Source organism: Lates calcarifer, linkage group LG11, assembly GCF_001640805.2.
Source record: "Lates calcarifer isolate ASB-BC8 linkage group LG11, TLL_Latcal_v3, whole genome shotgun sequence".
Lineage (NCBI taxonomy): Eukaryota > Metazoa > Chordata > Actinopteri > Centropomidae > Lates > Lates calcarifer.
Genome location: NC_066843.1, coordinates 20,283,959 through 20,300,074, shown reverse-complemented (window position 1 = coordinate 20,300,074; position 16,116 = coordinate 20,283,959). Strand labels below are relative to the sequence as shown.

Below are 16,116 nucleotides of genomic sequence, written 5' to 3'. Positions count from 1 at the left end.
ACATCATATTTCTGCTGTTCTGCTGGAATATATGGAGTGCCTGTTCAGCCAGCACTCAGGAAACCCTGCATAATTGACTACAAAACAGGAAACACTGGTAGCCCTCTGAGCGCAGCTACATGAAGCCAAATTTACCCTGCAATACTGTACGTTGTACTGTTCATAGAATGTATAATGATGCTTGATATGAATGTGCTGATCTTTTGGTGGAAGGTCTGTGTGAATGAAACACTTATCATTTCATGAAGTCAACACAATAAAATGATGAGAGATGTATCCAGTAAAGACATACTGAATGTAAATAATTGAGAATAAAGTATTCAGTCCAAGTCCCAGTCTAAAACTGTTAAATTTATGAACAAATGAAATCAAAATGAAAATAAATGTCCTTTGACAGGTGGCTAAATGGTTATAAAGTATATTATTTGCATTTGTTGCAGACGTTAAGAATAAACTGGAAGAGCATCTGAAACTATAGTTTTGGGTACTTTGGGGGTACTATTGGACAAGTGCATTCCAGCAAGTGCCTCAAAAAAACATCTGTTTATATTCATGTGACAAACTCTCCAGCAGCTGTAGTAATTATGTTGGGAGTGAAGGGGGAAGTGAGGTAATGTTGTTATAGAATGAAAGGAGGGAGGTCACGGTGGATAGATGGGATAACAAAACATCTGATTTTAACTCTATATATATATCTTGTTCAACCAACAATAGCAGAGATTCCTCCATCCTAAAACGATCATATAGGTCAGTTGTTCCTATTGTTGGGTACGACCCATAAGAGCATACCAGCGGCAGGTGTACCTGAGCTTTGTTGTCATGGTAACAGTAATAAACATGCAGTTAACATTGTGGAACAGTCTTAGTTTGGTTAGGTTTATGCACAAACACTACTTGGTAAAGTTCAGGAAAGTCTTGTATTTTGTTGAACCATCCACCTCAACCTCCTTCTAACACTCTTGACTCTATTGTTCTCTATCATATATCATCTGCTTTGTTCCTCTAGTCAAGTCAATTTATTTATATAAGGCACTTTTCATATACAGCAGCTCTGGACTGTACTCTTTATATCATAATATTTACAAAGACAGATCCAACAATTCCCACCTATGAGCAGCACGAGGCGACAGTGGAGAGGAAAAACTTCCTTTTAAGAGGCAGAAACCTCAAGCAGAACCAGACTTGGGGTGGGTGGCCATCTGCTAGACGTTCCTTAACAACAAAACCGAGCTGTGGAACTGTAATAAGCTGCTGCACAGACGACCTACGGGCTTGATTTTACAGAAGGACAGTCTCAACACTAGTGGTTTCAGGATCGGTCCTGTGGTTATTCCTGTCACCGTGGTGAAGGTCATCTGCCACTAACCTAAACCTGTATACAGACTGGATGCAGGACACCAACAATAGTCTTCAGAAAGTCCTGAGCTTGTATATCCATCTATGACCGCCTCTTTAAGACCTCTCTCATCAGATATGTTCACATGAAATCCATACAATTCTCTGGTGCTGCCCCTTCACATATTTGAACAATGTCCCTGTGATATTCATTCTCACCTGGTTAGAGATGATCTGTTTGGTTTAGGTGAGGAGTGGAACCTGCAGATTGAGCGCGCAGGAGACCAGTGCTGCAGGAGAGAACGACACTCATCCACTCACTCACTGTGATTTGTCCGGACGATTGTAAATGGACTGCATTTATATAGCACATACGACCACTCAAAATGCTTTACACTACAGGAGCACTGACTTGTTCTGTCCTACCTCCTGACCCATGCTCTATTCACACATGGGCTCACTCAGACTTTATACTGGTGAGCTGACAGGATGAAGTCCACTAAACTGACTCTAATTCTGATGTTTGCATCACACATAGAGCCCATGCTTAGAAAATTTCAGGTTTGCAGTGCATGTGAGAAAGCAGTTACACACTAAGAATGTCACACTTCCTGGACAAAAAGTATTGCCTGTTGACGTAATCTTGGAGGGAATTATGTCTCTTTCTACATGTATTCAGCAAAGCTAATTTGTGTTCTACTTGACAGTATAAAAGTATGTGTGTAGTAGAGATGGGGTTGGGATCACAGGTTCACACTGTTACTTCACTATAAGAAGGTCCTCTTATTGAACCTGACTGGTTCTGAATGCTTTAACATCACCTAAATAACATTTCTTTCCTACAAGATCATGCTAAAGTCTATCCATCATTAAAACACCCCGTAAAATTACATTTTAGAAAAAATAATTAATGAAACTCTACCCTTCAGATGTCTTTTAATTTCTGTGTTCTTTCTGACTCTAGGGCTTTGGCAGTGGGACATGTTAATTGAGAAATATTAGGCCACCTTTAATGAAAGAAGGCTTGATACTTTTTTTAGTAAGTCCTATTCTCTATGCAGCAGCACTCTTCATTTGAAGAGTTCATATTTAATTGAGATTACAGCCCCACCATGAAGCAGCGCTCCAGAGGGACCGAAACAAATTTACAAAAAGATTCACCATGCTTAAAAAAGTTCATTGGAATCTGTTTCATGAATGAGGAACCCAACAATCTATCACATTACCATTGAATTTCCCAAGGGCTCTGTGTAAAGTTTTCTTGAAATTGAGAATGGTTTTGATTTCTCCCCTCTTTATTAAGATTCAAACTCTTGCAGCCCCAAAGAAGAGATCATTAGAATCAATATTCAATTTGAGGCCTGCTGCTTGTGATGTGGGGCTAAGCTTCATAAAAATGTCAGAAAGATTTAGCTGCGACATACACTAGAGGGATGGCATGCTTTTGTTGCTATTGATTTGAAAATATTACAGCGAGAACCTCCAGTAGAACAGTTCTAAATGAAATGTCAAAATGTAATAAAATTATGCCTAAATATGAGATTTAAAAATGTAATTTCATCCACATCTGCAGTTTTTACCTCATAAGGAATAAACACCTCACAAATTATGTAATGATAATGTGTAATAAATAATGTGTGACAAAATGTAAGAACATGATGTATGAGGTAAAGATGAAGAACACCAAAACTAAACAAGTCATCCAAATTAAAAAACAAAATACCTTGTTTGTCCACATCCTCTGAAATGACACAAGTGTTTCCTGATCTGATGTCTATCAACAGGACATTATTTGTCTTTTTCCAAAATCATTACTGTTGGAAAATCTCTGTCGTGCAACACCACTATGGTAAGGGTTTGGTTGGGGATGAACAAGACATGGTTAAATTTTGGGAAACATCATTGTTTGGGTTAAAATTGCTACATTGTTAGGGAGAGGGATCTGCTCTTCCCTTGCAACAAGAACTCGTTCAGGGGACTTGTCATAATGCCAAATGTTCTGTTCTGTCCAAATAAAGCATATAGCCAAAAACTGTGTTACTTTGGAGTTCACTTCAATTGCATGTCATAGGCGCTTACCACAAATGTAATCACAAAAGGCTGGTGGAAGTTTAAATCTTGAAAAATTAAACATAGGCAGAAGTAGACAGGCTGCCATTACTGCAGTGGCACCTCCCTTGACAACCCACATTTAACACTTTGATGTATATAAAGGATTTCACTTCTTTCATCATGCCATGAAATGCCACGAAAATAATGACAATAATGACAATCCTCCATATTTAACCAAGTAGCAGACATTTCTTCTGTTTCAACAACATTTCTGCTGTAGATCTCTCACCTGTGTTACAGACATTGTCCCAGACAAGTTTTTTAAAGAAGGTATCCCTTGCTGTTAGTCTTTTATTAAATCATTTAATAAATTATCAGTGAGCAGCTCTATGACCTTTGGTGATTTTCCAGAGGAATTATTTTGACCTTTATTACCATTATTCAGCCAGAAACTTAATCTGTGTCCCTTTCACTTAGCAATTAGATGGCAATTTCAAAATAATATTTTTTTATAAAAAGTGCTTGAGAAAATCATTTCAACACAGATAAGTTCTAATATCAATACGTACCTGCTTCACAGATAATACGTCTTGTTCTTGTACTCACAATACCTTGCAGGCCAGTTGACAAATTGCAGGTGAGCACTAAATCCCAACTCCACCAATGAAAAACCAGCAATCAAAACTGAATATCCATTACATAACTGATAAATCTGTCATGTCTACATGGTTTCCAGTTAGTGGTAACGGTTGCCAGGAGCAGTTAACTTGTGAACTGTCAATTAAATCTCAGCAACCCATACAGCTATGCTGATCTCATCCATGCTTTTTGTCTCAATTGTTTGGTACATTTTATGTTACTAGCACAGGCTGAAAAAATCAGACAGCATCTCTAAGGTCTAGAGCCAGGCTAACGGACAAAGAGCTATGCATCTCAAATATTTGATATCTCCCCACTGTTACAGTGAAGTCTGTGGGTGTGGTAAGTCTCCATTACATGCTGTCCAATTAACTGGATCCATTATACAAACCCAATAAATATTCCCCTCCTGTTCCCAGTAATATGACATGTCCAATAAGTTCCAAATTACACCCAAATGACCTGGAATGACCCCTGAGGCATTCCCACTACAACAGTTAATACACACAGGGTCATGGCACATGTGTTTACAAAGAGAGAGGACAGTGGAGACAGTAGGGAGGATCCTCTTTATGAGCACCATGTTGCAATAAATCCAGTTCAACACTTACCACCATTATACAGTCCTGTATGTGATGAGAATGAGGACACACAGTGAAGCTGTAATAAAATTCCTTGTCTGAGCCAAAGCAAAGTATATTTAAAACTGGAAATTAAGGAGACAAGGGATGCAGATAGTACATCAGGCAGTGGTTGGGTAGACTGCCCCCAGAAATCATGTAGGGACATCATTGGCTAAATGTGGAGCACTTTTTAACATACAAGTGTTTTCACCAAAAAACTTCTATATTTACGTGACTAGAAGGGAAGTGAGAGGGCATTACTCAGTCCTGTCTCATATACATTTTCCTGCAAAACAAGGCTAGGATCTCTTAAAATCGCCGCATTAGTACCCGTCACAGCAAACACACAAGTGTGATACTGCACAAAGCAAGGTCACTGTTTGGGTAGTTCACCATAAATGTGGCCAAATCCAGATCCTCCCAGTTAAATGTACCTGAAAACCTTCTGTCCAGGAGGCATCCCAATCAGATGTCCAGACCACTTCACGTGACTACGCTACACACTGGTTCTACTCATTCTTCCTTCCCTCTGGATGTCTGAGCTCTTCACCCCGCCTCTAGGGGTGAGCACAGTCACTCTACAAAGGACATGCAGCAATCACTTGTATTCGTTATTTTAATCAATATCCAAAGCTTGTGATCAAAAGTGAGGGTTGGACTGTAGATTAACCAATGAATCAAGAGCTCCACCCTCAGGCTCAGCTCCCTCTTTACCACCACAGTCCAGTACAGTCCACATTCCAGTTGATGCAGCGCCAATCCACAAGTCGATGTCAGGTTCAATCTCAACCTCGCTCATAAACAAGACCACAAGATACTTGAACTCCTTCACACTCATGCAGTGACTCACAGATCAATAAAGCTTCTAGAATCCCATCATTCAGAAGAAGCTGACATACAGTCCAGAACACACCAGACCAGGCAGTCACCACCCCAAACAACAAAATCAGCAGCAGCTTGGAGTCCAGCAACCACTGAGAACATGCTTGACTTTCATGTTTTTTAGGTGTCCATTGTACAATCAAGTTTTAATCAACAAAGCTGTCCACACACACTTGTCTTGCACTTCATGTATGGAACAGCCAGCCAAAGTGTATTTTTACACTTTCAGCTTGTATGAAGCTATGACTGCGCATTAGGCTGTGAGCACTGCTAAATCACTTCAGGTGTGCAGCAGTGCTGTCAGAGAACACATCCTGTGTGACACTGATGGACAACTGAACAAGTTCTTCCTAATTTTAGTCTTATCATTACAGCAGTTTAATATTATGTGCCGTAGCCCAAACACAACTAGGGCAGAGGGCCCTTTTTCTATACAAGTTTTCTTTTTTGAAGCTGAATGAACATATTTCATGTCAAAAAGCCTTACGACTGAAAGATATGATTCAACAGTGGAAAGCCTCGGGTTGCATCCATGATGAATTGTTTTAATTTTGCCCCCCTCCACTGCCAATCAGATTGAGATGTTGCTGGTGATTCATCCCCTCCCAGAATCCCTTTTAAGGAACTTGATCAGTTGCCACAACAACAGGAGAATGATGAGAGCGACTAAGTGGCAAAGCTGATTGTCCAAATGAAGATTCATAATGATGGGACAACATCATGAGACTATGAAGAGCTACAACACCTTACAGTTACCTCTGCATCCATTTTAGGGTGACTTTTGGATGTGAGACTTCAGCTATCAACTCCAGATCAGAGTCTAATTCTCTTTTGACCATTATTTTATAAATAAAAATGCCAATATTATAAATATTGGAAATATTGCAATATGTTCACACATCAGCTATATCCAACTGTGCTGGGCCTCCGAAAATAAATTAAGGTTGATGAGTGAAACTGATTGAACTCTTGAAAAAAAACTGTTCACTTTTTCCAATGAAAAATACCTGAAAGAACTCAGGATCATTAATAAATATGTGCTTATGACTCTATGTCTACCTGTGTGTTTGCGTATTAGAGTCTATGTTATGTAATGAAATGAAGACACTCTCCATTCTTCATTGATTCATGTAGGAGGGCATTGCGCTGGGGGACCTTGGACTGTCAGTGTTTCAAAAATCCTTGCTTCAGCCTTGATCTAATGCACTTCTTATGAGGTAAAACTGAAAGTGAGTGCACCCAGAATGTCAGTGAGCTTCCTTAACTGCATAAAAAAACAATTACCATCAACAGAGTAGGTGATCATTTTCACCTTGGCATAATTTTCTTCTGTACATCTATGGTTAAGGCTGCATTTATGTAGCACTTTTATTGAAAGTGCTTTTACAATTTGTCCCTCATTCAGCCATCCACACTCACACTCACAAACCAATGACAGTGAGCAACCATATGAGGTGCTGGTCTGGCCAAGTTAGGGATCAGTGTCTTGTCCAAAAATACCACAACATGTGAACAGGAGGAGCTGAAGATCAAACCGCCAACAATGTGATTAGTGGACAACGCGCTCTACCTGCAGAGCCACAGCCGCCCACAACCTTTGATTATCTGACTGACTGTGCTCCTTGCTCTGTTGGATCCCAGCAGACTTCTGATTCTCTGGTTAACTGCTGAATAGGACATCATTCATTAGAAGTTAAAGATGTGCAAAAATAGATGTGTTGTTGCATGTCTCAACTATTATGGAATGTTATGTAACATTAGGTAAAATCTTGGTTTGCATCTGTTACTCATGAAAAACTTTGCCACTTAAAACATGTTCACACACTCTACAGCAAACAACCATGTCCTTTTGATGTAGCTTTGCAAATCACTAATAAGTGAGCACTGAGCTCAAAACACTTTCTGCAGCACATTTACAACAAAGCAAATATACAAAGAAAATACCCAAAAAGCAGATTACACAGCACACATACAACAAACAGATTGAGTATTCCACATCGATACAACTTACCCACAGATACATCATCATGATGACTGGACAGCTGAGTGCTTTCTCCTGCAGCACCGAAACAGACTCCTCCTTTACTTTAAACACAAGTTGTGCAACCTACAGACTGCGTATCCCTCAGTCACCAGCTCACCATCACAGTCAGTGTGCCAACTCTTCTTGGATTGGGAAGATGCCTCGGAACCTTTTTTATTTTCTCTTTGACTTTCCTTTCTTCCTCTCTCCTTTTGTGTTATATCCTGCTTAGCCACCAGTTCTCAGTGAGTGTGTATTTCAGTATGCGTAAATGTTTCAGTGTGTGTGGGAGAGAGGGAGGGAGAAAGAGAGCCTAATGACTAAATCTACTCTATGCAGCAGGACGCTACGGTATACCACTGCACAATGAAAACGAAAGAGCGAACGAGCGAGACAGAAGAGGAGAGGTGGAGAAAACCACACACACACACACACACACACACACACACACAAATGTGTACACCCAGCTTAAGTGTCCTTGTAAATAGCTGTTTGTAGCTCATAATTAATGTACATTTGAAAGTGATGAATGGAAACATTCTCATAGTTGCTCTTTAATAAAAAAAAACACTGCTGCAGCTGCTGGATATCAGTCAGCCTGTAGCTGTCTTCAAAAATAGTTTAGAGCTTATAGTGGGGTCACTTTAATAATAACAAATGTTGAAATGAACCCCCAAACAATTTTAGCCTCTTAAAGAACCTTTGGAAATGTTTATTTTGGATGGACACAGACAGACTGGATTGGACTGTGGTGATGGATCCTCATCCTTTTTGACACGTGCTTCAGTATTAACACAGTGTGTCAAACTGTGCTGCAATCCTAAAGTAGATCTTGAAGAGATGAGGATACTTCTGCAGCCTCTGCATTAGCTTGTGCAATTCTCCATGCTCTTGAGGCTTCTCCATAATTATGTGTACACGAAGAACCACAAAAACTTCATCATTGCTTTATGAGTTCTGGTTAATATTACAAGGTTTGACAAGCTGAAATAATCCCATCATATATAGAGTTCTGGAAAAAATAAAGGACTTGTGCATATTCCATCTCGCAGAGGTTACATTTACAGTCATCAAGTACTTCATTAGCAGTACCATACTAATACTGGTTAGATCCTCCTTTTGCTCTGGATTCCTTCAGATGTTGGAAACATGACTGAATCTCACCATTTCTGCAGATTTGTCAGCTGCACATTCATGCTGCCAATCGTCTGTTCTACCACATCCCAAAGGTGTTCTACTGGATTCAGATCTGGAGACTGAGGAGGTCACTGAAATTCACTGCACTCGCTGTCATGTTCATGAAACCAGTTTGAGACAACTTTTGCTTTATGAGCCATAATAGCCATTAGAAGACAGTAAACTGTGGCCATAAAGGGATGAACATGGTCAGCTACAATACTCAGATAGGCTGTGACATTCAGACCATGATTGATTGGTATTAAGGGCCCAAAGTGAGTCAAGAAATCATTCCCCACACCATTACACCACCACCACCACCAGCGTGGACTGTAGACACAAGGTAGGTTGGGTCCATGGATTCATGCTGTTGACTCAGACCAGGCTGCATGTTTCCAGTCTTCAACTGTCCAGTTTTGGTGAATCTGTGACCACTGCAGCCTCAGATTTCAGACAGGAATGGAACCTGGCATGGTCCTGTTGTAGCTCATCCACCTCAGTGTTGGAGGTGTTGTTCATTCTGATGCTTTTCTGTTCATCATAGTTGCAAACAGTGGTTATCTGAGTTACTGTAGCCTTTCTGTCAGCGCCAACCAGTCTGACCATGACATCTGACCTCTCTCATCAAAAAGCTCTTTCCCCTCACAAACCGGCTGCTCACTGGATAGTTTTTTGTTTTTCACATCATTCTGAGTAAAAACTCGTGTGAAAATCCCAGAAGATCAGCAGTTTCAGAAATACTCAAACCAGCCCATCTGACATCAACAACCATGCCACAGCCATACATGTAAGTTCTTGTCTAAATATAACCATAATAAAAATTTAATGAGGCTGTAGTTGTTACAAGCAAATATTGTATTACATGACTGGCGACATGCCAGATATGTTTACTAAAAACATTTCCTCATTATGTTAATAGAAAATGTAATCAATTTCCTTTAAAATGTATTTACTGTTGCAAATTAGTTGTAAACATGATTTATTGGAGAAAGGGTTGGATGTGCAAATTGTTGGATGCTGCAATAGTCTTTGCTACTCCCAATACAACCATGTTGGACAGAATGAAAAGGTTTTGATTTTGTATATCGTTAAGCAACAGCTTCCATTTTGTTGCTGGGGACCCCTCAATGGCTCTCTAGATTGATGAGAGGGTTTATGAGTTGATTTAATAAAACAGAAAAGAATATACTCTTCTGCCCTAATGCAAGTCCCTCTCTAAAGCTAGACAGATGCCAGTGCCAGGAGCTTAGTAAAACCACAAGATAAAAGTCAAAATTAACACTACTATTTCTACTGTTGCCAGCTAGACCAGCTTAAGTTGGGTTATTTGTTAGCACGTTTTCCAACAAATTTCCCTATCTCTGGATTTCCACAATCGCAAGGAACAGAAACTTGTTTCAACAAACAAGTGATTACAGGAGGATGGATGAAGATGCATATATTAGCCTCAACAGCAGCAATACACCCTCGCATTTGTTCACATGGATCAAACACTTCTTATTACCATTCATATGCACAGGAGAGCTTACAAGCAAAAAAATCTCCACCTTGTGGCCAGAGCTCACAACTGCAAGTCTTGTCATTGCCAGATTGTATACCTTACCTTTTTTTTTTTTTTTTTTTAATAATAATCTATATTATTATTAATTAATTGTTTGGCTTGTATAATGGGGTCACCCATAGGCAGCTTGATGAAAACACAAAGACTCCTGAAACTAACTCCTGATTACACAGCAGTGTGGTTGTACTACATTTTCCCAAGATGCTGGCACTAAAAAGCAGCCAGCAGAAGACTCACAAGGAAAAAAGCCAAGAGGAGAAAATATGGCTAGAGTATGGCTTCACTTAGACCTAAAAGGGCAGCATCCACGACCGCAGTGTCTCATGTATTACAATATATTGGTGAAACCTTCTAAGGTATTTAGAAACTTGACATGAGCTGCTGCAGACAATGATGTTTTTCTAAAGGAAAGTCATTACAGTGAATGAGAAGGTCCTTAAAACCTTGTCTGTTACCCATCATTGGATCACCAAAGAGACAGTTTCAGTTATGTGTGGGAAAATGCAGCAGATCTACTTGTATTTTTACCCCAGTGTCAAACAACACTGGGGTAAAAATGCATCATTATTCACCCACTCTGACAGAATCGAAGCATGGACCTGAAAACTATTGCTGTGGCTCAACCATCTGTACAATTATCAGGTCAAAGGTAATTTTTCAAATTATTTTTGACCCCAAAATAATTTGAAAAATGAAGAAATATGTGTTGTGCACTTCCAAAGTCCCTCACATTATTAGATTTCATGTCTGCATAAAAATAATACAGTAATTAAGCATGGGCAGCGAGAGAAATGTTCTACAATACAGTGGACCTTCATTAACAGTGTATTTTACTAACCACCTGTGACTGTAATAGCCCCCTGCTAGTTTGGTAACATCATTCACATAGGATATAAAAAAGGGATTTTACAGAAACAATCTTTACAGTCTGTTGGTTCAGTTTTAGCCTTATGCTGAGGGGATTTATCAGTTACCAAAAGGGTTTTTGACAAAACAGAACTCTGCAAAAGAGATCACCAATCCTACATGTGACAGCAACTCAGCTACATCTGCCAGCTACATGTGATGCTACTATTAACCCAAACTTTTCTTGTTAATAAAAAAATAATACTAAATGTAAGACATGTACAATATGGCAGTGAAGCAGTTGTACCATTTGGCTAAAGGTAAAGTGCTTTTTCAGCATTATGTTAATGGAAAATGCATACTTAAGTCAAACTACAGTCATTTCATCCCATGGTTCACTTCAGCATACAGTAGGTTAGATCAGAAAACACAGAGCCAAACAGGATTGTAACATTAAATAGCTAAATTCACAAGCACATGTTAGAAAACTTGATATACATATTTTGAATGGGTTTAATAGGTTGCATAAGGTCAGAGAAATGATTTGTCATATTAGTCCTTAGCTGTGAGATAAAATGAGAGATGTTGAACTGAAATAGCAACTTTTTCACATGTGTGTTGTTGTACAAAGTGAAAGAAGAACCTGATAAAAAAAAGTGCGTTTATTAAAAAAAAATGCCCCAAAGGCCAAATAACCACACAGAAAAAACTAAATCTGAGTCCAAATCCAATCTGAGAGTGTAATCTATTTGCTTCTCATTTCCCTTTTATCCTGAAGGAAATACTTGTTCATTTCTTTATGGCTATGGACAATTAAAAAGAAATGAAATCGGCTGGTAGCTGTGTGTAGAGGGGATTGCAATAAGATGCCATGGCATGAATAATAAAACGAAGGCTGGAAGTTTATTTTTAGACACAAAATGTACCCACAATTTAATGAGAGTTATGCTGCGTGGCATCAAAGCTAACACAGGCTCCACTTACTGCTGTTGTAACTGCATTTTAGTTTTTGGGTTTATGGTCGGTTATTGGAAATATATTTTAAAAAATAAATAAATTATTTTTGCTTAACCTGGCAATATAAATTAAAACTAGACTCAAAATCCCATGAGGCAAGAAGACAGCAAAGAGGCGAGAACTCTGACTCATTAAGTGTGGATATGAGCTACTTCTACTCAATCTACAAGATTTATAATGAGGCTCCCAGTTCACTGCTATTCTCAAGTCTTCTGTCAAGTCAGTAATGAGACCAAAACATGCTCATCATACTGATGCTTCAAACATACCACTTCAATCAAAACATTCATTCATGAGTGCCAAAGGTATACATGGAGTGTACACAAACAGAAACTACAAAGAGGACTACAAAACCTGTAATCTGTACAATTGGGATACAACACACTGTACAGTTCATACACATCTCTCTCTCAGGGCAGAGAGAGAGGCAGATACGTCTTGTGTTGAAAGCAGATTATTTATTAAAGGATACAGGAAACTCAAAACTATGAATTTGAAAGTAAATTGGTATTAATTGTGTTGGTGACCTTGTCATTAGCTCTTAAAAAATGTTATCAAATGATGCCGCAATGTTGTCTTCAAATTGAGCCTTTGACTCTGTCTGAAATCATTACCTATTTACTACATAGTACAGTAAGTGTACTACCCGCAATTTTACTTTGTGTGTGTAAAAGAATCTACTACAGTGCCTGCTTAAATTTGTTCAACATGTCGTGTCAAATTTTACTATGATGAGACAATTTACAGTGTCAGACATGTGATCACATAAAAAGCTTCATCAAACTGATGCTTATTTGTTTCTATTGTCATTGTACTAATAAACCAGATTTGTGATGCTGTGTGTTCATGTTGTGGGGCTCTGGACCATTATGACAACAATGTGATTTCCTGGAGAAGTTTTTCTCCATTAGTTGAGTTGTTCTTGTAGTGGTTTGAGTGTAATGATGTGATCTTTGATGATTGGCACGTCTTTTGTACTTTTCACAGTTGCACATACATATTGTTTTTTTTTTTAATATGCCTTCATACAGGCAGGACTTACCCTCAGATGCTCTTGCTCACAGCTCATCAGTTGGCCTGAAATCTACAAGAGAAGCAACAATTAGCTGTTGACTCTGAAGTGACTACAATCCTTAAAAGCCTTTTCTCCTCCAGCCATTAGCACAGATGGGCACAACTGTATTAAATTATCCACTACATTCCTAATCAAGACAGTGAGAACTAAGGATAATCTGATCTGTAAAACAACTTTAATGTTGCAATTGACACAATTAAGACACTTCGACTTTGTTAAGGGAAATTGTCGGTTTCACAAGCCTGAGAGAGGAAATAATGAATGTTAGCTTCACTTAACACAACATGTGTATCCTTTACTAGTCTATATCATCTGTCCACTAAACCCATCTTTCTAAAAGTGACTGTCCAATCATATCTTTGAGACCATAATTAGGCACGGCAGATCTGTAGAGCTCAAAAACTCTCAAAAGAATTTTGAGGGACATGTCATTTCTACCTGGCTTTCTACAATGAAAAATACAACGAACCAAACTTAAGTATAAGAAATGAATGAAAGAGTGTGCTCTCTGCTTTAATATACAGTGCTAACATTAGCATGCCTGGCTAAACAGTTTACAAGCGCCAAGAGTTAGCATAACATTAACTACATTAGCTACAGGTTACATTAGAAATGCTCTATTCTGGAACACCCACCGGGTGTTGCGTCGAAGTTTCCTCATCACTGAACCTACACCCTGCCAACCACAACATCCACTGTTCTAAACCAGCTGGGGAGCACTGTTGCATCTCTTTCCCTTTCACAGGAAGTAGTATGTCCATTAGATAGCAAGATATAAAGTAAGGATGTGGAAGTCAATGTGGTGGATGAGTGTGTAATGCATCGCACTTTCATAGAGAAGACCAGAGTTTATGTCCTCTGACAGACTTACAGTTTGACCACAGTCTTAACTGTTATCAAGTGCTTTACTTGATTAACCTATAGCCGGTCTTTAGCTGAGTGCTCTCCTAAACCTAATCATTTATTTTCCATAACCACGATCTCTTACCATACTAAACCATATTGCAGCATAGCCACTACAGCTACAATATCAGTAGTTATCATGAATTTTATAATTTCACAAATTATAAAATTTTAGAATTGGACAAAAAAAGTTGCTATTGCACTTAATACTGGTTTTTAAAAAAACATCCATCATTGATTCTGTTGTCTGGCAAAAGGGTTGGACAGTGATAGAAAAGTGTTCTATACTTTGCCCAAATTATGCTATTATTATGATCATTTATGGAAGGTCTCCACACATTGTAAGTAAATAAACTTCTTAACATTACAATCTCCATTACACTTTTAAAAATTCTGCTATACAAGTAGACATGTTGGCCTAAAGCTGGTGCAAGAGATCAGGGGTTATCAGAAACATCCTGTTAGAACCATGCATATTCATTCCATATGTCCTGTAGTTATGATTTTTTCCTTAGGATGAAAATGCTGGACCGACAGATCATCAACCCTGTCCTCATCAGAGGCCATTTCACTGGTTCGCTAAAATCAAACTTATCTCTTACTGCCACTTGGGGCTACAGAAAATGTGAAGTTGCTTAGATCAGCTCTTTTGTTCCCCAGTTTCTGTCCTGTGTTCCTCATTCCAAAGTGACTCAGATGTACATAAACCCTCTAACCCTCCAACATCCAGCCAAGCTCTCTCCTTTAATTCTCATTGCTTTTTCTCTTGCTCTCTGTTTTGTTCCCCTCATCTCTCCTGTGTAGCCTGTCAGGGGTTTGTAGTGATTTCCATTGCTTCAGCATTGATTTAGGGGAGAAAGGACAACCCTGTGAGGATTAAAGTATGAAGGGAAGGATAATGGGTGGAAGAAGGAAGGTAGAAAATTGTTGTGATTGTATGCTGATGGCTTGCTGTGTGTCCCCCAGAGAGACATCTTTCTGCATCACATTAAGGCAGTCCTTAACCCAGGACTAACTAGAGAGGGAAGAACAGAGAGATCTATGGGTTTTTTAATGTTTGTACCTCATTTTATCAATGAAGTCAAACTGGAGGGAAGACAAACAGTGAATATTACTACCCAGATTGCCTGTTGTAAACATCTATCACAGTTTACAGAATCATTTCCTGCTTTAACTTTGACCTACTGTACTTAGTGTGTTTGTAACACAGTTTTTCGTATTAGTAACATTTGAGAACAAACTGCAGACTGCTCGCTGTTTTAGTGATGTGGCAGCATAACTTACTTTGGTCAGTATGTTATCATATGTAACAGGACTGATGACTAGAGCATAAAAAATATTTTCACACCTGCTTTTTCATATAAAACTTAATGTGCAAATCTCATCCAACCGATTCCTTTGCACATAACACTAACTGCGGAGATTAAAGCCCTTCATCAGGATAAAAAAAATGTCTTGCAGCACCAGCAGCTTTTTTGTGTGTTGTCATTATTTAACCTAAACCATGATCTTTCCATAGATTATTGTGCCAATGTAATAACAGTGCATATGCACAGCCCAAGGTAACACAACAGTATTTTTGCATTTTGTCAGCCAGTCATATTGTGTTACAAGCTGAATGACAACGGGTGTTTACTCTTTGTGGGTAAAGGCTAATTCACAGCAGACACCAAAATACAAACACACACATGATTTGTCCAGCATTTTTTATTTCACTCCATATTCTAAAGTTTTATTTAATATAATTCATCACATTTAAATTCAAGGATGGTTTATTGGCATGAAAGTTTAAAAAAAATTGCCAAAGCATAAAAATACTAATTGTCCCTCAGGTTGCAGCATGCTATAAAAACTTTTTGTATACATACTAAATAGTAAAATATGCACTGGCTCCTTCTCTTAAGAATATTTTTAATATTCTCAGGCTTTTAGTCTGTAGCCTAATAAGAAGTCTAACTATCTACCAAACTGAAGCAGTGAGTCT

At 38.7% G+C, this 16,116-nt stretch overlaps 1 protein-coding gene across 5 annotated transcripts in view; it reads right to left on the bottom strand.

Annotated features, from left to right (window-relative positions):
• Positions 1-16,116, bottom strand: part of rbfox1 (RNA binding fox-1 homolog 1) — a 335,308-nt gene that overhangs the window by 205,918 nt on the left and 113,274 nt on the right. For 3 of the 5 annotated variants that reach the window (XM_051073944.1, XM_051073945.1, XM_051073943.1), the window contains one exon: positions 13,197-13,238. In XM_051073944.1, coding sequence (XP_050929901.1) covers positions 13,197-13,223 — 27 coding nt within the window. In that variant the 5' untranslated portion in view covers positions 13,224-13,238. Of the gene's footprint in view, positions 1-7,542; positions 7,772-13,196; positions 13,239-16,116 lie in introns of those variants that run through there. The other 2 variants (XM_051073948.1, XM_051073947.1) reach the window with 2 other exon arrangements.